The 24,080-nt window shown below is 41.1% G+C and overlaps 1 protein-coding gene and 1 long non-coding RNA gene across 2 annotated transcripts in view; one reads left to right on the top strand and one right to left on the bottom strand.

Moving 5' to 3' along the window:
* Window positions 1–24,080, bottom strand: part of PITPNA (phosphatidylinositol transfer protein alpha) — a 24,572-nt gene continuing 492 nt past the window's right edge. Inside the window, exons 2-11 of the mRNA XM_084493173.1 lie at window positions 19,222–19,252; window positions 12,866–13,011; window positions 12,201–12,300; window positions 7,362–7,436; window positions 6,910–6,993; window positions 5,951–6,028; window positions 4,910–5,020; window positions 3,110–3,232; window positions 2,414–2,483; window positions 1–1,265 (exon numbers count right to left, since the gene is read on the bottom strand). Coding sequence (XP_084349299.1) covers window positions 2,436–2,483; window positions 3,110–3,232; window positions 4,910–5,020; window positions 5,951–6,028; window positions 6,910–6,993; window positions 7,362–7,436; window positions 12,201–12,300; window positions 12,866–13,011; window positions 19,222–19,252 — 796 coding nt within the window. The 3' untranslated portion in view covers window positions 1–1,265; window positions 2,414–2,435. The remainder of the gene's footprint in view (window positions 1,266–2,413; window positions 2,484–3,109; window positions 3,233–4,909; window positions 5,021–5,950; window positions 6,029–6,909; window positions 6,994–7,361; window positions 7,437–12,200; window positions 12,301–12,865; window positions 13,012–19,221; window positions 19,253–24,080) is intronic.
* Window positions 19,294–24,080, top strand: part of LOC311421372 — a 7,079-nt gene continuing 2,292 nt past the window's right edge. Inside the window, exon 1 of the long non-coding RNA XR_014684824.1 lies at window positions 19,294–23,772. This is a non-coding gene — a long non-coding RNA (uncharacterized lncRNA). The remainder of the gene's footprint in view (window positions 23,773–24,080) is intronic.

Genomic DNA, 24,080 nt, shown 5'->3' on the forward strand with positions numbered 1-24,080 from the left:
TTCATGTTTTCTCATATGTATTTAATAAAGCAGCATTTCTTTGATTCTGTTCTGGTTACTTGATTGTCTAAAGCTGATATCAACATACGGATAGTTACAGTAAGTACTTGAGTTCACTGAATACTCAGAGCTCTTCATAACTTTTAACGGTATCCTTTGCAATTTATAATAACCAACAGATAACCCAGAAAAAACACAGGTCTCTAATGAGTTGCTTTTCTACAGCATGAAGGGAGATATTTTAGTCTGTCTTGCAATGGGAAGAGTATTATTGCTGAGCAGAACCACCGACCCAGGCACCTGAATGTGATCAGATACCAAGACTTTACTTGTACACCAGCTTTTTGCTATTCCAATTTGTCCAGGGCAAGTATTATTAGTCAAAAGAATTTCGGTTTTGTATGTTACGAGAAATCTTAGTAAATAAAGAACCAGGAAGTTGCAACATATGTCAAGCAACTTTTCAGAATGATTTTGTAAGACTGACACACACAGCTGAAGGACGACATAGCTACATGGGCCAAAGAGACCATGTACCACTAAATTGAAATTCAACAGTTACGTGCTGAAGGCCCTAGCATGGGGATGCCGCGTGCAGCTTCTGATCAGTCTTTAATTCTTGTGTGCTAAGACAGAACAAAGTAATGCCGTGCAGAAGCCACATATCACGATATATTCATCGCAGACCAAGAACTCTATCTGGCTACTCCTGATTATGTATTCAGATTACATGCCATTAAATTTGTTACCCTGGGAGCAAGGGTCAGAGCGTATAGTTTTATGGAACAATTTTGCACTCTAAAATGCTGACAGTTTCCCTCTTCAAATAGACATTCAAAGAATGGTGAAGGGCTGAGCAGGAACAAAGGTGGCAGTTTATCCCAGTTGGAAAATAATAATAATAAAAAAAATAATAATCTAAGTCACCACATCACAAGACTATTTTAGCTAAAAATGTCACTTGGAAATCAAACAGGGCCACATGGAAATTGGTCTGAACACAATGAAAAAAAGGAGGGAGGAGTCGTAAATACAGCGATCTCTAAGTCACACGTTTCCAAGGAGCTACCTCCTTCATATACGTGCTAACATTGGAGTGCTTAGTACCAGACGGTCTATTTGCTCACAATATTAAAGGGCATCTAGAATTAGCTATGGGAGATTTAAAATCGCCTGCCGATTGGATATAGAAAGGCTTGATCCAGAGATGGTCCGTCAGTCAAGAGTGTGGATTCCCCAGGCCTTCCTGATGACTGTCTTGCAAACTGAAGTAAAGAGACAACAGGAAAACATTTTAGAACCACTGTGGAAGTGAAGCGTCCCACAAGAAGTGTCAAACTGAACCTTCATAAAGCAAATGTGAGACACTGTCACCGGTTCAGACAATGGCAATAAACCACTGCACCATATTTCAGCACCAATTCAAAGCAGAATTTCCAATACAGCCTGAAGCTGGCAAACATTTCAACTTGAGTAATCTAACAAGTCTAGAGGCTAAAGTACAGTTGAGTAGATCACCAAATCCCTTCTCTAAGAACTAGAATAAACGGGAAAGAAGAAGAAACAAAAAAGGTTAAAGTTGCACTAAAAGATTAAAATATACCTAGCGGATTTTAGAAGGATGGCATACATACATCTCCTTGTGCTCCCCACTTACCACCAAATAATCAGCAGGTAACAGAGCACAAGCAGAGGCTAACAGTCCCACTCTGGTAAAGACTGTGGTTCTTCCCCACCCTGTCCTTTCCAAGGAAAACTAGGATGGCATTTTACTGTTCTAGAAATGCAGCCGGTAACTCGGGCTTCTCTTCTCTACATAAAGGGGCAAATCCTGTCTTCTTCCCTTTCCTCCCTAATACTTCTGTTCCTCAACAGATTAAGATTCAACACTCTAAGCACTGCTTCTGTGTTATCATCCGCAATGAAATACTTGAAAAATAAGTCAAAAAATTAAAAATGGTCATTGCTTCTTCTTCCCTTGCAACATGCAAGTGTTGCTCCAGGCCTTGGCCCATTAGTAAATACCATTAGCAAACAATGCCAGAAATACATTCCAAATGTATTTGCAATTTCTGAATGTATTCCAAGTATTTGCAGGCCCAACTTATTCTTCCTGGATTGACAAAAGTTTCTCTGCAGGTCATGGAAAGTACACATGCATTACAGTAAAAATAACATCAGTAAATCTACAAAATGTTGTAACACATTTCATATGTTCATCACTCAAACATTCATTTAGAATAATTCTGAAAAAAAAAAAAAAAAGAGTAAATTCACTTGTCAACCTGTCAAGGAAACAGGTTTATTATCAAAACAATCAGTCCCACACATCTGACCACCATAAGCTTTCTTATGCATTTTTTTTCCCTAAATAGAGCAATATAGAGTTTTGTAAAACACTCTTGATACCTACAGTGCACAAGGAAGAAGTCATGTTAGTCATCTGCAGCTGACATTCCTTTCACTGGATCCTTTTCTCTCATCTGAAAGAGGAAACACTATTCAAATATTCATTCTCACATGATGTCATCTCAAAATTTACCGATGTGGAACATGTTAAGCTACCCTACTTTATGTAAGACTGTTTATATCTTAGCATCACAAAACAGTTTTTGTGAATATGCACACCTAGGCACTATTTTCCCTTAAGCTGAACATCTGCAAGGGATCTGGAATCGCTATCCAGAGGGCAGAATGTACATGAAACTATAACAAAATACCTTGAGGCTTGAAAGAAGGGAAGGGGGCAGTGCAGGACACAAATCATGGAACATTGTACTCATTAAAGATTGCACCATTTGGATTTAGGTAAAACCTAAAAGAAGGTATTAAAGTGATAAATGAATCACTGACACTCACACCCTCATTACCTGTGGGTCACTATGTTTATTGGCTCAATAACGAATACAAGAAAAAGTCCATAATGATTAGAAGGAGATGCCAGCACAATTGAGTCATAGCCAATCATTCAAAGCCCAAGCAGCATGACCTAAATAGCAGGAGGACAATACACACTATGCTATGACAATGCAGCAGTCTTTTCCTCTCTGCTGTACTGGATAGAAACAGTTTCTCACACAACCCACACCTGCCCTGCTTTTCCACTGACCTCATCCAGCTGTTTCTTCGTCTCCTCCTCCATCCTACGAATGTCCTCCATAGTCAGATCAACCCACTTATCAAGCCAGCAAAAGAGCTGCCGATGGAAGTTCGTAAAGAGACGCTTTTCTTGCTGCAAAAGGAGTAGGAATAAAACACACAAGCAAGTTTATTCACAGCATAATTAGTAAGTATCTAACCAAATCATAACAACTTCCAGAGATATGTACACTGAAGAACCAGCTCCCTAACCTACCTTGCTATATAGCCACGATAACTGAAGACTGGAGCTAGATATTTTTTATTTTTTTTATTTTAACAGAATACCTAAAGCCTTGAATCCTGAGAGAAACACTATTTTTCCAAGCCTAGGCAGCAGACGGAACAGTGCATTGAAAGAATTAGTGAATGCTTTAGTCATTTCCTTTGATTTGAGGGTATTGTTCTGATTGAATAAAGCACTCTAGGTTTGGTTTACTTAGAAGATAGTTGGCCTAAAGGAGCACAAAAAAAGGAAACAGAATAAAATATTTTTAAGTAATCCTTGACTTGCAAAAAAAAAAAAAAAAAAAAAAAAGAGGTTAGGGTTGCCATGCACCCACTTTGCCTTTCCCCTTCACAGCAACCTATGGAAAAGTAATCCAAAATTTGTTTTCCACAGCTGAAAACCTTTCAGCAGAGGTAAGTAACGTGCACAAAATCCTCCAAGTTAGGAGCAATTTATTCCCCTTTTACAGGAGATAAACTAGACAAGATCGTTATTAGACACAAGTATATAATGGCTCTTGGAAAGTTCTCATTAGGGAAGGACATTTCAGTTTTACCAATTATGGTCTCACATCTGATAACTTGGTCTCATCAAAGACAGCTTAACTACTTTGAAGCCAATGTGCAGCTGAAGAGACACTCGTGGAGAGAAAGGGATTCAAGACACTGCTTTGTTCAGGGCTTTTGTTACAGATATTAGAAATCTTGCAACAGCATGGTCATTCCCTCTTAGAGTTCTCTTTAGATTATATCAGCAGTCTGGCTTTTGCAGAAGCAGTGCTATAATTTATCAATATTAACTGCTGAGGAATCGCTATGAACTGAAGTCACAGACATTTTCTGAGCATGACGCTGCTTAGAAAACTGCACATTCTAACACCCATGTCTAGCATTCTGCTGCAGTTTATGGGTTACAAACTCTGCCACAGAAAAAGCTCTTTTCAGGATACCAATTATTCATATTTTAATTTTCCAGCCATCTGCCTTTTTTTTTTTTAAAAAAAAAAAAAAAAAAAAGCAAAACACAGGTTCTTCAAGCAGCAGACTGAGAAAAGCAAAAGATGTCTAGAGCTCTAGGACTCGCCAGAAAGATCCTCAGCTGATTAAGATCAGATAACTGAAGCTGTAACTCTCCCCACAAAAACATCTGTCTTGCCACTAAGCACAATATTCCTAGTATATATGCAACATTTCATCACTCACAAATTAACTACCAAACAACTGCAATTCTCAAGCCGACGTATTAACCAAAGTAAAACTGAACAGTTTTACCTGCATACATTACAGTAAAAACCTGCAACAGCTGAATAACCAATTCACCTAATCACAAACCAGTCCTATTCTTGGATTAGCAGCAAATTGAATCCAGCTTTAAGTGACTGCATGCAGTATACCGGGCGTAACCCTTCGCAATATCACCTGAGGTAACATGACTGGGTTTCAAATTAGAATCTCCATGCAGGATACACTAAGAATGAGTTGAGGTGTAAAAGCAAAAACACACCTCATTTCCACATCTCCCTCCCACAAACAGCTCACTTACCTTCTGTATAAAGTTCTCAACCTTATTTTGCAGACCCCACCACTTGAACTTGACTGTTACCAGTTTGTAAGCACACATGTATGGACATTCTGTCTGTTTCCCCAGCTCCTTCTGCAAAGATACAAAGATACTCACTCAGGACTTGGGTCAAATGTTTCCAGGAAAGCAGCTCCTTCAGTCATAACCATCTTTCTACAATTCCTCACAATCGTCTTGCATAATTACACCTTGACTATCTTTTATTAATAAGTTTTGTCACATCTTTGCTCACCTCTTTTCCAGGGTATCTAAGAGCATGATGAAAGTAAACCCTGGTTACCTCCACAGGTGGACCTCCCTCCATTTTGAGAATGGACCACTACATCCTTCCTCTGATCACCATTTTTTCTCCATTAAATGCGTGTCTTTCAGGATCTTCACCATTATGATGCAGTTACTTAGTTTCCTTTAAAAGTCTTTTGATAATGTCCTTATCTAAAACCTTTTGGAAATCCTCGCAGATTGTATCAGCTGGGTAATCCATAAAATCATTGAGCCTTTAAAAAACTCCTTAAGGTTGGTAAAGCAGACTTTTTGTTACAGAAGCCATATACACTCTTCCCAAGCAGAACATATCTGCCACAGCTACTACTATGTTTGCCTACTAGAGATGAGACTTGCACACTTGCAGCTTCCCAGATCCAATCCAAAGTCCCTCTTAAAGACTGGTATCATATTTTCCCATCTAGAGTTTTCAGATTCCAAGGATTTAAGTGAAAGGTTAAACACTGCTGCTCATAACTCAGCATTTTCATCCTTGAATTCTCTTGGGTGAGCTCTTGGACCGAACACCAGACAGCTCTGGCAATTTCTTAGAACTCATTCTATCTCTGCGTACCACACTCTTCCATTTCCTTTAACTTGAGAACAGATCATCAGCTGAGTTCTGCTTTTCTGCATCCAAGTCAATCTAGATGTGTTACAAACATATCTGTGGCCCCAAGCCCCAGTATCTGTACTTCAGTCACACAAACTGATATGGATCCTGAAGTCAAAACATACCTTCCAGTTGGGACCCAGAGGTCCACGTCCAGTCTTGACAGATTTAAATTTTGCTGGATCTTCTTCTGCCTTGTAATCCTATTGGATAGGCACACAAGATTAAATACATATTATCCTACTCTTATGCAGCTGCTTACTGTCACACAAGATGTATTTTTCTGGTCGGCAAAGACTAACCTCTAACTGCTTTCTCAAGAGCTACTGTTTTCAAACTTCAACATTAGGTCAGGCACTCTTCAAGGAAACATTTCTCCCCCCCCTCTGCTGTGTCCTAGATATATGTGAAGAAGTTGTAACAAACCAGTATGACCTTTGTAAGGACTCCTTTGGGGTAACACTATCAGAAGATCGGTAAACTCTCCTTATAGGTTTCCTGTGACCATTTGTTCTTTGATAGCTGCTGCAGAAAATAGCCATGCTCTCTGGAGCTGTGGTATCTAGTATTTTTCACAGCACCATATAAGTATGATGCTCATATATAGCACACTAGATGACAAGCACAATCAAACTCAAAACTATCACCAAAAAGAAGGAGGCATTAGTTATGCCTCCTATCACATAGCAAACAATTTTCAGCATCCCCTTCATCTACACTGGATTAAGACCAGGGGGTGTACTCTACCTCTACCCCCATTTCAATGAAAATGGGAACAAACTCAGATCATCATCAGTTCAATGCCAGAAGTGATAAACAAGTAGAATCTTCTTTGGAAGACTTCTGCTCCAGGTGAATTCTGCTTGCTCTCTGACAGCACTTAATTCAGAGCAATTTGTATTTGCAGTTCAAAAGTGCTCTTCCTCTAGCTTGCTTAAACACTTTTAAGGAATGCCTTTCCTCCTCCTTCCTTCCTCTTACTTGTCCTGTTACCTGCAACCATCTCTGCAAACAAAGTTCGTACATCATCCCTCTCTTAGCACAAGGCCTCCCAAACTAGGGAGCTCTTACCCACCTACCCTACCTTGGGAAGTACTTGAGTCCGGTCAGCAATGTCTATATAAATAGCTTCTACGTTCTTCCATACATCTGGCTCCAGTTTATGAACCTGCAGTGAAAGTACAAGCCCAATGTAATTGATTCAAATAGAGAACACTCCCGTTCTAAGACAGTAAAAACCAGACAGAGATACACAGACCCACTGCTCACACCCAGAGAACACACCATGATGTAGACACAATGTAAGATCTTTTAAAGAAGCAAAGGTGTTCACACAGAACAAGTGGTTGGGGACAATTTTATTCAACATTTAAGAGAAGCCAATGGCTGGGAGTCCCTGCCTTACTCATACAAGAAGCACTTCAAATCCAGGAACACTGCAAACAGACAGTTCTGCACAGCAACTCTCTAAGCTAGCAAGGAAAGCAGCATTGTGACATTAAAGAGATGAATAAAATACATGACACAAGTACTTACATTTTCTTGTGTTCCAAGATCTGATTTATGCCAGGTTTCGATTTTGATCAGGAAGTCATCCTTCATATATTCATTCTGTCATAAAAATAAAGCTTATTGTTATTCTTCGGATATTTAACTTGCCTGATTATTAGGTACATAAGCATGGGAAAGACAACTCAGAGTGTTAAAACTTGACTGGGGTTTGACTTCGGGAATGCCATATTTAGCTGTAAACACATCTTGTTTTTAGAAAAGTTGTTTGATCAACAAATACATAAGATCAAATAAATCACAAGCTGTTCAGTGAAAAAAAACGTAAGTTCCGTTGTTTTAGTGAAACGTTTGGAGTTTTCCCCCTATATATTTGTAGCATTTTCTTTAAAGGAGAACGTCTGCCACTCTAAATAGTTTAGAAGGGGTAACATGTTAACTAGGCAGAAATTGCCTTTTCAAAGAGGATATTGTTCTAGCACTGAGTGCTCTTCAAACGAACAACAATATTAAACTGATGTGTTGAGAGCTTTTTGACACTGGGAAGGGAAGGGACACGAAGCACAGTTCTGCCAAGCAAGCAAAAAAACTTTCCATTTCTCATAATTACTGCGAGTAGAAAACGACTTCCAAAAGTAACCCTATCCTCCCTCAAGGGAGCAGAAACAAAAATACAGGCCAGTGAAACACTCAGCATGTAAAAAAGGAAATATCAAATTCAGAAGACACATTACTCAGAGGGACGTAATGTTACGAGCTAGCTTTCTTTCAAACAGTTTATTTGGGCAATGGGACATTCCCATGTGTAAAGCTGAGCATTACTGCAGTAAAGAAAGATCCCTGTCCATGGTTATAAATAAAGTGTTTGTGGATATGCCACAGATGTTAAGGGGGTTTTATCTACATGATCTTACCACAACAAAAGCTAAAGTGCCCTTAGCACAAGCTAAAGAGCTTCTTAAACCCAGAATGCTTCATTTCAGACATTATACATGCTTCTATGGATCATCAGGAAAAAATAATACTTACTGTAATAACTGGTCCAAGAAATCAATACATGAAAAGGAAGAGATACAATACTTTAGTGAAAAAAAACGTACAGCATCCATCACCCCCCTCCCACTATCAGTGAAACAGGGACAGCTTCAGCTTCCCAGGGAGCTGCTGATACTACTGAAGAAAAAAACAAAACCAGAAGCCCATAAAAATTAGCTAACTTCGCCCCCTTCTCCTCTGGAAATTCTCAGACTTGAAGAAACCCAGAGGAGCAGCAATTAATTATGTACTGCCACTTCTGCTCTCTGGACTCCAGCCAGCTGGATGAGAAGATGGAATAAGTTTATTCAGCCGACAGCATTTTACCAATCCTTTCTCAGCTTGCAGATAAGAAACGTCTCCACAGTTCTGAGGCGAACGCATGCTGGATTTCAGGCCAGTGCAGACCTCATCACTCCTGCATGCAGTAACCAGACCCTCCGCATCTCTACTGCTCATGGTAACTAAACTCCCTGGATAGTAAGGCTCAATTATTCAACACAGAAAAGAAATTGAAGATCCTTTAACAGTCAGCATCTGTTCTACCCAAGCCATCCGAGTACATTAGCAATGCTACTCTACAAATAATGATGTCTGGAAGCTAGAGTTGAACTTTTCTGGTGTGTTCTGAAGTCTAACATGAGGGCTTTACTAAAAAGTAATTTTGTTTCTAAAGATACCATTACAACTTGTGATTTTCCAACCCAACATCCTGCAGACAGTACCATCCATTATCACTTATCATACACATCTAACTCTCTTAATTGCCTATGGCTGGGCCTTGGGCTGCTCTAAAAACCCAGCACTTTGAAAACTGCATTTTACAGAGGGCTAATTATTTAGATTGACGTATTGGGGCAGGGGGAGAGAATAAGCAAGCAGAGCTGAGGCTGATTTTTAAAAAGGCTGAATTTCATCTCAAAGAACACTTCATTCCTTTCTGCAAGAAAGAGTTTAGTTCCTGCTAGTCCACATGAAATACTGAATTAAGCAGCAGTAATTATAAGCCAGAGCCTTCCCACCTTCCCGTGACAAGCTGCTTTTCCATGACTATGCACCATAATTAGCAGCTGCTTTAGAACAGGTTCATTCACCTTCCTAGTTTCTCATCTATAGGGAAGATTTCTCATTTGTAGAGCAAACAAACTAATCTCTTTAGAGGTATCCATTAAAACTTAGATCCTCAGCTTGCTACAAATTAGGGCCTGAACTTGAGGTGCCATAACAGCAACTCCTACACATTTCAGCTGCAGTAATAACTTTTCAATTTCTTGACATTTGGCCACAGGCACCTCATGCTGACACCCAGAAGAGTGGAACACATACCAAATTGCTTTTCTGAAAAGCATTTAAGTGACATTAATATCTAAGTCGGACTGCAGGAAAGAACCATGAAGACTGTTCTCCTTGGCACCATCCCACGGTTATAACTATCAGGCAGTCCTCACTTCATTTTTACTGTAGAAGTTATAAATGTCTACAACAACAATCTCATTTTACAGTTCACTCTCACAAAGGAGCAAAGCAAGGCTTCCATATAAAGTACATGAAAACTACTCACTACAGCACAAACAGTGTGCAGAACTGCAGGGATTTATAAGACAGACATCGAAGCTTCCTCAATCTACAGCACTGGTTTAGTAATGTTATATAATATGCATAGTAAAGTAATAATTGAGCTTTTCAGAGCCTGTATAGCAAAATGTAAGGATGACCATCTTGTATATTAGAAAATAAACATAAAAATAAATACTAGAATGCACAATTAATGGAAACTATGGTTTTATTAAAACTCTAAAGGCTCTACGTAATGGCAAACATGCAAGTAAGCAGTGCTCCAGAGAGCAGCACACTAATACTACCTCAGTACAGGAGGGTACAGGCAGAAGGACCACTAATTCCTACACAGCCAAACCAGGTTTAGCTCTTAATGCATCCCCGTCTCTTAAGTTTCAAAGTCTAGTGAGCAGACTGAAAGCCATGCCAACTGCTGTGAGCCAGCGTGGCATTTTGTGTTGCGCAAAGATTCACACAAGGCCATCCAAGTCTACGACCTAAACACCTGAACACATCTCAAAGTAAAATGATAATGCCAAAGGCAGCCTACAGCACACACACGGGTTCTTCCCTCCTGCCCAGTACTAGCAAGTGAAGGTTTCGGCAACATTTCTGAGCTCTTCTTGATTCATGTCAAGCTGGCAGATTCTCTAAACAGATTTTTCAGCCTCCGCATAAAAACTGCCTTCTGCTCCAACCCCCACAACAATGCACTCTCTCTCTCGTATTACATGGGTGTTTATTATAGTTAAGTGTTTTTTAATTTATTTATTCATTTGTTATGCCATCATTTCTGGCATACCAAAACCTGAAGTTTTTGTCCACTGGGCTGGGAAGTCGTGTATTTCATTTTGGTATGACATTTTTTCCACGTAAGAATGATTTTAGCAGCATATAATTGAAGAATAAGCAGCTAGGAGTGAGAAAACACACTAACTCCATACCTTTATTTCAGAAATTGGTGGAGATGAAGAGGAAGAGGATATAGCCAGAAGTTATGTCTAACAAAAACTACTGAAGCCAAATTAGATCTGTTTCCGCAATTTAAAGAATTAATAAAAGACCTGTTTGAGTTTAAACCAGTTCAGTGTACTTAGTATGGAAATAAATTAGACACTTACTAGTTAAGTTCAGTAATATGCAGTAAGAAAACTGCATAAAAGTGAGACAGCTGGCTTGTAAATAACTTTGCTTCAACATATGGAATTATGTGACATTAAAAACTTACTCTGCAGTTGATGGCAGTAACTGAACTTTGTATTTGCAACATCCATTCCACTACATTGCTGTAGGTAATTTCACATACTGAAGTAATGTTATCCTCCCCCACTGCAAAGCTTTTTCTTTCTTTTAAAACACTTCATTTAAAATTCTCTTATGTGGCTGAAAAATACATCTTTCTATACTGAGTTTCAAGAACAGTTGGAATTTTTAAGTTTACAGTTCCCATAGCAATTGTACCTCTGCCAAATAGCAGAAAATGTGTCCTTCAAAGATACAAAAAAAAGACAGATAAAAATATGACACAAGTGTGGAGGCAAAATCAAAGTTGCAGGGCCTACGTACAGCAACACAGACCCGAAAAACAGTAGTTGTGAAAGATTGTGGCTGATAGCTTCAGTGAGTAAATAAGACATTAAACACTCCAAATGGGTTTGACACTATTTCACCACTTTGCACAGCTACCAGGGCCTCCCCAGTTTACAAACGGATTCACTTCACACTTGTATGATATTTGGGTGTCTGTGTCAAGCCTCCATCCCAAAAGCAACTGTAGCATTGGCAATTCAACCTTCACTAAACTTAGATCCCACAACTGAGCAAGTATGAACCACATAACACTTGCTCACATCCAACTGCACTAAAAAAAGACAACCAAGGTCTCCCCTCTTCCCCCTTTGCACCTTCCATTTGTTTTTCCACCAGCCTATGCTGCGCTGGAGTACATAAAAAGGCATTCCTCATCCATCCATTTCACTAGTGTTGCACAGTTGTTCCTTCAGGAGAACTGACATCTCTTTCTTGGTCTGTTCTTTTCCAATACTGAACTGACAGGATACACACTGCCATTCATTAGCAGCACATCAGGAAAGGATATTTCTTTCAACTTGGCAGCCCTATATTTTGCTTTTCCTGACCACAGGAAGAGCTTAGAGAATAGAAAACTAAAAGCTGAAACAATTCCTCTACTGCTTTCCTCTTTCCTTCTCCCATCCAACCCACCAAACCACAAAGAGAGACCAAAAAGCCAGCAGTCCACAGCCCTTTACCCACACGCTCACCAGTTCTGCAGTAGGGATAAGCATTCCATGCTTTCTCATGTATATTCAGAGCTCCTTCAGGTGCCAGCATCCTCACAAACGTTGGCACTTTGCTGCAGAATTTGGAAATAGGAAGAAAAGTATTGATGAGAATTACGTGTAAGAAGAGTTCTGGCATAGACGCCAAGACAGGCAGAACATCACCTGAAATAAAGACCCTAGAAACCTGCACAGTGGTGGAACTGGTGGGGTTCTCCTCACCACAGTACTATGGACTTCCAGAGACTGATGAATTGGACAGTCTAATCAACCTTCTTTACATAACAAAAGAGAGTGAAAAAACAGAAAAAAATACAGAGGCTGAACACAGGTTGAAGTGTAGGAAGCCTTTTGATCTTCAGTCAAATACCAGGTAACGGAATTATATTTGCTTTGAAAAACACAGAGCCAGACTTTCTTGGGACAAGAGCCACACCTACAGGAGCAGGTGGGTGTTCAGTGATGCTCCCTTCCAGCTGTATCACGTGCCTGCTGCTCTTATGCTCCATCTTACCTCCATCTCCTTCAGCCCTTACATAACTTGTGGTTTACAGAGTAGCTGCAATCCCATTCTGTCTTCCTCCAGTTCCCCTCACCTTTTAACCCTGCCTGCTTCTGAGAATAAGATGTCTCACATACCTCTGTAAGTGGTAGATCTTGTGTGTGTACTGCCCACGCTCTCCATCTCTTTCGTAGGGTTCGTTCACCAGGACTTCCACTCCTTCACCTCCACCAGTTTCATTTTTACTGGCTTCTGCCACAGAGTACAGCTGTCCCACTTGATACTAAAGAAGTTAAAGACACATTATTGTGATAGCTATAATTTAGCACAATTTATAATAATCAGAAGAAGCCAACAGGCAAAAGGACATCCACTTGTGTGTGCAGATAAGTAGCTCATTTAATTTCATTTTGGTATAAAAAGCTAGAGTGGTAGTTAGGAGAAAAGTGCTGCCAATAACAGTTACCTTTACCCCTTAAATCTCAAGCTCAAAACCACCACAAATTCAAGAAAAATTAAAATGGATGAAAAGAGCGCAAGGAAGGAAAACATTTAAAGAAAATCCAGTAGCCCTCAAGGCATACAGTAGTAAAATCCATGCTTTGTTTCCACTCTTGGCACACAGGTGTACCGATTGTTCACGTCAAATGGAGGGTAACACACTGCCAGGCCTAAATTAGTAAACACGTTAATTTATCCAGAAGAATCCCAAAGAATTCCACTTCTTTTTTCCAAGTGTTTTGACAAAATGCAGAGTACAAGGGAAGGTAGAGAAATGAAGAAGAGAGACCGAAGATAATGGGCACTTGTACCACCTAATTTAACTGCTCTAAAACATAATCTCTGAGATGTTCCCAGCTTAGAAGCCCAGCAGAGTTGAGGATCTCCCAAGTGCAATTCAAAATAACTAAGTTAGGAAGCTTGAAGTTAAGGGGTTATTTGCACCAGCAAGCTTTCCAATGAAATGCTGCTGACTCTAAAGCTGAATATAGAGAAATTACTTTTCTTGGCCTTTATGACCTATACTATCACCCTTAAACCTCTCTTGCCAAAATTGATATTATAATCACATCAAGTCATTTCTCTTCACTGAGCATCCATTTCCCTTCTGAATCTAGTTCAAAATCTGTTCTGTGAGGGTGTCCACAATCACGCCTTATCTCCCTTCTCAACAGTCTTTATTCCAACCCAAAAGGATGTTTTACTTCACATAAAGTTCTCACAACGGGTTTGGTTATCTAATGAAGTAACTGAATCAACTAGTGTCATAGATGACCACCTGGTCCTTGCTGCCACTGCACCCCCTATCATTTTTCCTACTATCTTTAAGTTTTGTTTGTTTGGTTGGTTGGTTGTTTTTGTCATACTTCCTGTTAGCCATGAGCCACCACTAACAGGGAGAGCACAGGGTTTCAACATACAGTCAAATTCTTACCTTTAAGATCATTTTTAAGTCTCTTAAAGATACTCTCTTGGCAGTATTAATTCTCAGGAATCACTCAAACTACTTTATGCTAGACAATCTCTTTCATAAGAAGCATCCCAATGTTTCACAGGAAAGGAAAGAGGAAAATAAGGAAAACATTCTCTCATCTGTAGAAGATGCAAAGACCAATACATTAATGCTTCTAGCTAAAAAAAGAGGACGCAGTGGTCAAAAGAAACACAATGAAATGAAAAAAAAAATCATGCAGACCTCTTTGAAGAAAAGTTAGGTGAGCAGACAAGGTCTGAGAATAAAGTTAAAGCAAAAGGTCAAAAGGAAGTGTTCAAAACATAACCAAGTACAACAGTGTCTAGAAAGTGACCAAAACAACTGTAGCCAAAGACACTACAGAGAGGCTGTTTGAAAGGGTAATCCAAAAAGAGTTAGACATCAGAAGTGCAGTGACTAAAAAAAAAAAAAAAAAAAACCAAACCTGAAAACAGCTACAAAGGAACGGAATGCTGCTTTAGGCCTTCCTCCTGCTCTCCAGCACAGGGCTGCACACCAGAATCAGGAATAGCACTTAACACTCCTTACATGGAAACCCGGGCTGGAAAAGTGCTGAGAGCTGGAAAACTGTTCAGAGCTGACAACCCAGAAATATTTCACTAAGCTGGCACGTCTTCGGCATTGAAGGAAGACTTCTACAGTGGTTGTATTTTGTTGTCAGAGCACCCAAAACAAAAACAGAACCCAAGTTCTGCAGTGTTGCGCACCATCTGAAGGTAACAAAGCCTGCATTTCTAGCACTGATTAGAGTAGGTGATATGCCAAAAGTACAAGGCCAGCTGTCCTGGCTTCAATTAATCTGGGGCAGGGCGAAAAGCACACCAGAGAGACTTAACCAAGTGCTCTGTACAGCCTCAAGTTCACCACAGAGGCACAGCAAGTCCAGCAGGTGGTCAGCTGGGAGAGAGGGAAGCCACCCATCCACCTAATAAAAGCTATCTATAGCAAAAGCAATCCACAGAGCACCTCCTCCTAGCTAAGAGCAAAGCTCTGCTGGATGTGTCCAGAAGGTCCTGGCCCAGGTGAAAGAAGCACCCCTCTCTTGGCTGGACAGTTCCTACGCTGTCACCAGCAGATTGGGTTTCAGTCTGGATTTTGGACTGCGGTGCAACTCTCTGCCTTCTGACATTTCAAACGCCACATTGCTTTCCTTATGACTCCCCACAGATGCCCCAAACAAAACAGAACACTCGCCTTCCGCCAGAAGAGCAAAACATGAGAGTTGTGAAACCTTAGAAGCGAGTTGATTTAGTAGAGTGAAAGCCCCACGTACGCTCGTACAGAACAGAACATAAGTAAGAGTTTGGCAAGGACAGCGCTAGAGGGGCAGACTGGCCTTGACTGCTTTGCAGCAGGTCTCAGGACAGGTCTCCAGGGGTACAAACTAATTCCTCTTACTAACAGTCTCTCATTCATTCCTTCTCCCTTTTAAACATGTGGGTCAAAGTTCAGACACTAAGAGGATAAGCCCTTTGGTTTGGCATCTTCAACATTTAATCTTTGCTGTTATTTCTGATCCGTTAATCACATTGATAAAAGAGGAAAAGGTCCGGATGAAACTGTCCCAATGAACAAATCCCATAGCATCTGCCTGTGAAAGTTCACAGGGAAATGGATTATGGCTCCTTGAAGTCCAGAGTGTCAGACAGGCCTATCCTTGAAGCTGTGAGAGCTCCCAAAAACCTTATCTCCTGGGGGAGTCACCCCTCTTATACAACAGGACAGCATACCTTCATTACACCTAATTTCCTTCAGAAGGCCTGATCCCAACGTAGCCACCTTCAAGAACAGTTACTTTCCTGAAAGCGGCTTTGATCGCAATTAATAAATAAGAGCCTTTTGTGTTTGGCAAGCTCCTTCCCATGTGAGAGGAACAAAGAGGCAGCACAGAATGTGTACACACAGCTCTAATCCATACCAGCATTTCAAAGTGGCAGCTGGCGAGACACCCACACAGCAGCTCAAGACCACGCTCTCAAAGTTGGCACTGTGCAACGTGATGTTGGTCAGAGAGCACAGGAGTAAAGTTTAGACCTAAGAGACAACAAGGTATTTAACTTTTTTGCTCCCCGTAGTGTAAGAATGTATAAAACAACAGAGGGGTGCAGCTCACAGCCTGCACTTAAGCAGGACCAGATTTTGGCAGAGTTTCCCAGCAGGAGACAGTTTGCTGTGGTCTAACTCCTACATCCCAGCCTTCAAGTTTTAGTCATCACCAGGGCCTTTCCTCCACTGTTTGTTCCCATCTTAGCAGTTACTTGGCTAACTGTTTGGTGTTGAGCTCCAAATTTACTAAGTAACGTCTCCCCACTACCTTCCAGATCACTGTTTTTCTCTTGAATTCCTTACTCGTTGTTAAGCTGCACTTGTCAGGGGTGAGGGGACCGAGCAGAGAACCCCTGGCACATCTCAGGACAACACAGAAGACTGCCTCAGCCCTCTTAAAATGTCTCAAAGAGGCAACTGTTTTCAGTCTCTTATGCACTGGCACCATACCTTCAGAAACAATTTGCATGCTGAAGGACTGAACTTTTCAGTCTTTCAGGACAGAACTTTTCAGTGTTTCAACTGAAAATTCCTAAGATATTACGGTGAAACCAGAAGTCCTCTTCCTAGTCAGAGATGCTTAATGAGCAACTACACAGCGAAGAGCTACGTCAAGTCTCCAGAGCCCTGTTAGAGTTTCGTGAGCAAAGAAATCCTTGAAAGCAATGAAGTCGTAGCAGCTGTTTTGTACAGACAACAGTGCAGTGACCAAGTGATGCACAGATGCATCAGCATCTCTGCAGAAGCAGGAGGATAAAATGATACACAAACCCAAAGAAGTAGTTATTTTCCTACTGAGTAGAAGGATGACCTTTCTTCTTAAGCATGCCTTTAAAGCTACAATATCACGTAAGTGTATAAGCAAAGACAAGTGGATATAAGAACTCTTTCTGCTTAGGGAACTGTTTCCTGAAACCTAGCCTGCAAGTCACATAAGAACATCCTGTCCTTGATAAAGCGCATCATGCAGGGAACATGGGAACAAATATACAAGTCTGGGGAGAAATCGGGTTTGGTCAAGTTTGAGGTCCTTCCACATCCAAGCACTTTAAGGTGATCTCTCTAACATTTGTATTCCTTCTCTTCTAATGGTGTTTATTTGCACTTCACTTTACAGCCTTCTCACTAGGTTACTCAACTCTCCGGAACTCCTTGGATCCAGAGGAAAGGAATACATTGTCTTAAACAGACAACCCCAGGGTATCCTCAGACAAGGAGGTTTCCAGAGATTGACAGGTTTATGTACTGCCTGAAACCTCAAATTTCCACCCAGGCTGCCTACACGCAAGGCTGAAAACATGCCTGGCACTGAACAGCCAGTCAGGGAGGGAAAAGAGCATAGCAGAGGACTCGCTTTAACTGGATGAAGTTTAATCCTGGTATCACAGAACTCGGAAAAATCCTGTGCTGGGTTCCATCCAATCTAACCCCCTCAAAGAAACAATCTGTAGACTGATGCGTTGGCTTTCTATTTACACAGCTCAATACTTAGAGGCATACCCCTGTAAGCTAGGGCTGCTGCTGTTTAGGCTAAAGTCTTCCATTTCCTGAGCTCTGGAGCACCTTACCATTTACCTGCTGCTTTCTCAAACACTTCCTCTGTCATTTGCAAGTTTGCATCCCTTGCTGACACGCTAACGTTTATCATGTTAGTCCCTTCTTTGTCAAGAACTTCCTCACACAAGTAGTGTTCAGGCATCCTAAAAGATCCAAATACACCTACTCGTAACACTGTAGTCAAAATTCTGCTAAAATTGCTTGAAACAGATTCATGCAGAAAGCGTATAAGCTACAGCTAAGGAGTAAGGAACAGACATCAGGTATTAACAGCCGCATTCCTGCACCAAGACAGCACGTAGACATGAAACCACTCTTTGGTGAGAAGATTAGATTGCCATCGGTGTGTGATGTGTGTTACAGCAGACTGGTCCACAGGAACGAGGAACTCAGCTTAGATATTGTTTTCCTTTCTACTAGCCAGCTTCCTGGCTGCAGAAATACTCGACACCAAGTTCCAAAGCGTGTTCTCTGAACAGAGTCCGGCATTATCAAAGGAATATGCTTAAAAGAGCACTGCCATGATCCATCTTGCACACTCTCTGTGCCACAGTAGCTGCTATAATCAGGGGAAACAGAACTGAGTTCTGTTATTGCAGCTCTTCCTTTACCATTTCAATTTCTCATGTACATTGCCAGTATGAAAATTTAAAAAAAAAAAAAAAAAAAAAAAGGAAAAATACATTTACATAGACTCTACAGGAGTGGTGCTCAGTGCACAAAGGGAAGCAGTGACAAAAAAGGGAGGAAGGAAAGGTAAGCTGCAACTCCCAGAGACAAGAACAGGAATCAGCTCACACTGCACAGCTACTCTGTGGCCAGTTTGGTGACACAAATCACCACCTCCTTTATAAACTACATTTCTCCTTTTGATTAGAGCTTTACCTACAGAACAAGAAAGCTTTCTTTCTGCAAGATCTAGATAAGATAGTCTTAAAAAGCGTTAAGACGTAGATATACAATCTTTCCTTTGCTATACCACCCTCACAAAACAAGAAATTGCTTTACACTCGCGGACAAAGAGCAAGAAAGGAGTTCTAGGAAAACACAGGGCAATTTAAATTTGTATTAAAACTTCCTCTTCATGTTAAAAAAAGAAAGAATAAAAAAAGAACAATGGTATTAATCAAAAGGAAACTACACTTTAGAACAGTCTGACAAGTCAACACTTGTTATCAACAGATCTGAAAGTACTTTATAGGAGAGAGTATCAGTACCCTCAGGCTTAAAGGAATGAAATTGTTTAGCCAAAGCGACTGTGAAAGAGTAAGAACACACACAGGTCCCGGAGACAGCTATATCTGTCTCTTGCATTTTCCAGTTTTTGTTCAAATTGCTTTGATCACAAGTTTATTTACAGTCCTAAAGAAAGGAAGCAACAAGAAAAGGACTTACCTCCTCCACAGACACGGGCAGGATAACGCGGCTGAAAGAGAACACAGAAATGGAAAGTTAACAAACGCAGCTGCAACACCGAGATGGCACACTCCTCCCAGCGAGGACTGCTCAGCTCTCCTCTCCCCCATCTCTCCAGCATCCCTCTAGCCCTAGCGTTCCTAGCACTTACTCTTTACTTCCAAGACTCCTTATGTAATAGCCTGAAGGAGAATCTGTACATGATATAGCGTAATTGCAATCCTGTACCAAAACTAGTGGTAATATCTTGCCACCCTACAAACCCACACAGAATCAAAATAGTTGCATGTTCCTTCTCACTACATCCTTTCAATAGTCACATCTTATTTCCCGTCAAGTTGGTACGGAGCGTTGCTATGTGCTTCAACAACTTGGTGCCGATTTGTCATAGTTACAAGTCACTGCAAGACTTGTTTATACATCCCATCCCATAGGAAGCAGCACTAAAGAGAGAAGTATATGGAAGGCTTCCTCAGCGCTGACTGCAAAAGAAGGTGTTGCCATTTCCATACATGAGTCATTTGTGGTTTCCTGAATGCCTCGCCGAACCAACTGACTGTGACTTTGGCAGTTTTTGCTCTCTAGACCAGAGATTTTTTTGAAAAGACAAGAATAAACCTGAATTTAAAGCTGAGAAAGATGCGTGCATGTTAAGGCACTTTGAAATATTATGTGTTTCTCCAAAACTAGATTTGTGTTCAACTTCTGCTTTCAGTAAGGGTGATGTTGAAACAGGAAACCAGAGCAATACACAGATATGAAATGGACAGAGTTTCTGTGGGTAGAAGAAATCCTATTTCTTTCATAATGAGTCTCAAACAAATGCGGTTATAATGGGATAAGAAGAAAGTCCTTATTATGGCTGAACTGATCTTCAGAAAAGCACTACTAGTGAAAACTGAAGCTTTCTCCTACACTAGAGGAATGTTACCAGCCAGATACCACAAGAACAAACTGTAAGAGAGACAAAAGTTTACAGATTATGCAATATTATTTATGACAGCAATGCTTTATGCTGGCTGCAAAGAACTGCAGAAAAAGCTACTGAGAACTGCAGATGAAGTTCAGCATCAACAGAAGCCGAATAATGCATTATAAGCACTCATTTTCTCCAAACACACAGGGTAACAAGCCCCAGACTAGCTATCACCAACATAAACCTTGGTGCTGTTACAGAAAAACATCTGAAAACATCAGTTCAGTGCCAGTTCAGAAATAAATAAAACAGCAAAAATTGGAACACAATATTTACACAAAAAAATAAATGACGGCTACGCCACTGCGATCTCTTGTGCATCAGCACCTTGAATGCGGCACACAAATAGTTCCAGTCGCCTCACCTCAATGAGGACACTGAACAAAAGGAGGGCAAAAAAGATTACCTGAGATGTAGTTAACTCGGTTTTTCACGGTGGAAGAAAGGACAGCGGAAGGGGGAAGGTATGGCAGGGTGTTATAGAGTATGAATGGTGCTGAAGAATGAATGGGGCAGCAACAATGACTGTTGTCTTACAACAGAACAACCCAGGATGCAATAACAATCATTAGGTAGCAGATTTTAAACCAATCAAGGGTACTTGGTTACATCATGCGTATTTAAGTTATGGGATTCCTTGCCAAACACAAGAGGCAATTTGAAAATGGGTTTTGATCAATTCATGGAAGTTCATATACCACTTACTGGAAGGATACACTGAAGAACAATCATTCTACTCCCTATTTATATATTGTTTCCTAAAAATATCTGCTAGAAAGCAAGATGGAAGAAGACCTTTAGTCCAATTCAGTATGGTATTCTGTACATCAGGGAGGAGAAAAAAAGTGGAGAATGGTTCTCCACATGCAGACCACCTCATCAAATACGATATTAGTTTAGTTAACTGGATAAAACTACAGTAGAACAAAAAGAGGGACAGGATGATAAATAAGTAAAGATGAAAAACCAAGTAACAGGGAACAAACGTTGGCTTTGGAATAGAGTGCAAAAATGGTCTTTAGAAAACCTAGCATAAAAAGATTAATGTAAGCTAATGAAATTCTATTTAAGAAACTGGAAGTCACTAGATCTGAATATTACCTTATAACTTGATGTGCACGAACAGAGAAACAAACACAGAAGTTAAATAGTTTACAGTTTGTTTAGCCTAGCAAACAAAGAATGCGGGGGATGACTAACATTTATAGGCCATCAAGCAATAAAGAAGGAGGAGGGAAAACTACTCAAGAGCATCCAGAGGAAAAGCCTTCCAGGAGCAGCAAGAGGAACAAAGACACCTAACTTTGGGACAGAACTTGACCGAAAGACATGAAATTATATAATGTGGTTGCCTGCCACATCAAAGGCCTGAAAATGGTAAAGAACATTTAAGATTCCTCCTAGATTAAAATATGCCTCGAATGACAGCAAAGGGAAGTACAGCTGCAGAGAAGGTCAGTGTCATTATCGTCACTTCACAGGAAAGGGAAGCGACTCTCTATACTCAGATTCTCCTCAAGGTCTTCCGATGCAGTTTAAATCAAAATAGGGAGAGCATGCAAGATCTTAACCAGCATTTAGAAACTTTGCAGCTGAAACCAACCAAAGAGACAAAGAAAACCAAAAACAAAACGCAACAACCCTCTCACCCACGCACAAAACCCAACCATGCAGCTTATCCAGAGTACGGATAGGTAGAAATGAAAGATAAGTCTGAAAGATTGATAGGACATCAAAGGAAAACTTTACAGCTATCACTGCATAACCACCAGTGAAAGAAGCTGCACAGAAAAAGACAGATGATGCAGACTGTCTGAGAATAAAAGATGTGACACAGGCTTTTTGTTATATTGCTCTATATCTGTAATATCTCCTAAAATACCTACGGAGCACATAATAATACCCATTTGATTTAGTAGGGTGGATGTGACGAGGGGTCACAGCGGTGGAAGAACAATCTGCTCAGATGGCACACAGCTCGCCGGTATTTCTGCCACCTACAGCGGCAGGCAGGCAGCGAGGTACCTGACTGCAGTGCTGGGGCAACCAGAACTAAACACAGGCAACAGAATGCTTTTGACTATCCAGGTCACACCAAAAGAAGTTGTTTCCATATGCTTTAAATAACTGCTTCCTAGAACACAAGAGTTCCCCAACAGCATGCAAGATGGGCGACTTTTACATACAACGTCGAGGATGATTAATACCGAAACCAACAGCGACACAATTCCAAATGTGCAACTGTTGGAGCCAGTTGGGAATCCCAAGAAATCCAAAGTCAATGCACAAGTTTTTAATGGGCAGTGGCAACCTTGACTGTCCTTAGAGCCATGTGAGGACATCTTAACAGAAACACAGAGGAGAGAAAAGGAACAGGACAATATAGCTAACAAGACTCAAAAGGTTTGCCAACCCTTCTGAAAAAAAGACATGGAAGCCTGTAAAAAGACAGAAATTCAGTAATTCTGCTCTTTTAACCTTCAGTCTTAATGTCTACTCCGCATTTTCTTTTAGGAAGGAGCAGCATGTAAGACCAGTAGGTATACTGATTTGGTGAGGTAAATGATAATAACAAGAAAAATGATTTTTGGAAGTGATCCTTATCAAAATAGACTTTAAACTCAGAAGTCTGACAATTTAAAGTACCGACATTCCCATCTTTACGTGATGCTCTGTAGGTAGCATAGCTCACTGGCAAGTGAGATTCACTGCAGTACAGGGCAACACACTGGAAAGTAGAAGCAGGAAACATACATGAATTTGAATAGAAATAAACCAGACAGGTGCTGTAAGAAGCAAAGTACATTAACCAACTAAATTAATAGGGGAATCTCAATGAAATAGATGTTATAGAAGGACAAATTAATTAGCTTTTCATGCATCTGAAACTAAGCGCTCAGCCCGTGCTTCTGTTTGCTGTCCAGTTTAGCACTACAGAAGGTAACAGTGCCTCTGTGTTACAGTGACCAGCTCTTAAATTCTACACCCCTATTGTTGGATAAAAATAGCACGGGTTTAAAGATTGGGGGGGGAAGTTATTCAAGCTTAAAGACAACTACAAGGATCAGCACAACCTTCCTCAGAGTTTTAATACTTAGATCCAAAGCGCATCCACGATCTGACAAAGCAACTGCTACAAGGAGGACACTGTCATGTAGGTAAATGTGTCTGAGAAAAGACCTGAAAACCCACTTTGTCACTGGGATCAGAGCAATCCCTCCATAAAAGAAGCGGGGGGGAAAAAAAAGTGTTTTCTATCAGTCAGAAGAAGTTTAAAAGGCCAGGATGCACTTAGGAAAACCAAATGTAAACTGAACATCCGAGCCTTGAGAGCTGCCGGCAGAGCCGTGCAGCGGTGCGCCCAGCTCCAAGCCACCTAACCAAAGTGCACCGGTCCAAAAGAGCACACCACGTTAGCAGGCAGAAAGGCGCCGAACAAAAGGCTTGGGCACAGCGCTGTGACTAATAGTTCCACGCAGCCGGGACGGATCCGCCGGCCTGCCTGCAGCCTGCCTTCCACCAGAACAACCGCAGCAACGGCGCCCAACTCCAAGGTGAGGGCTGCGCACCCAGACGTTATTTCGGAGCTCTCCGCCACGCTGAAGTCCTCGTTGAGTTCCTAGCTAGAAACCACACGGCTAAAGGAAAGGACGAGGGCGATAAAACACCCAGCTTGTCATTTAGATGAGGGCAGGATCCCCGACATCGGGTCCCTGTGAGGAAAACCCCAACCCCCTGCCCTGGCAGCCCCTCTCCCGGCCCAGGAGGGCACCCCCGGGTGGGGGACACCCGGCCCCAGCCGGTGCTGAAGGGAAGGCCAAAAAGAGAAGGGGTGTGGGGGGGGGGACAGTAGGCCCCAAAC

The sequence above is a fragment of the Aythya ferina genome (assembly GCF_964211825.1).
Source record: "Aythya ferina genome assembly, chromosome: 19".
Classification (NCBI taxonomy): domain Eukaryota; kingdom Metazoa; phylum Chordata; class Aves; order Anseriformes; family Anatidae; genus Aythya; species Aythya ferina.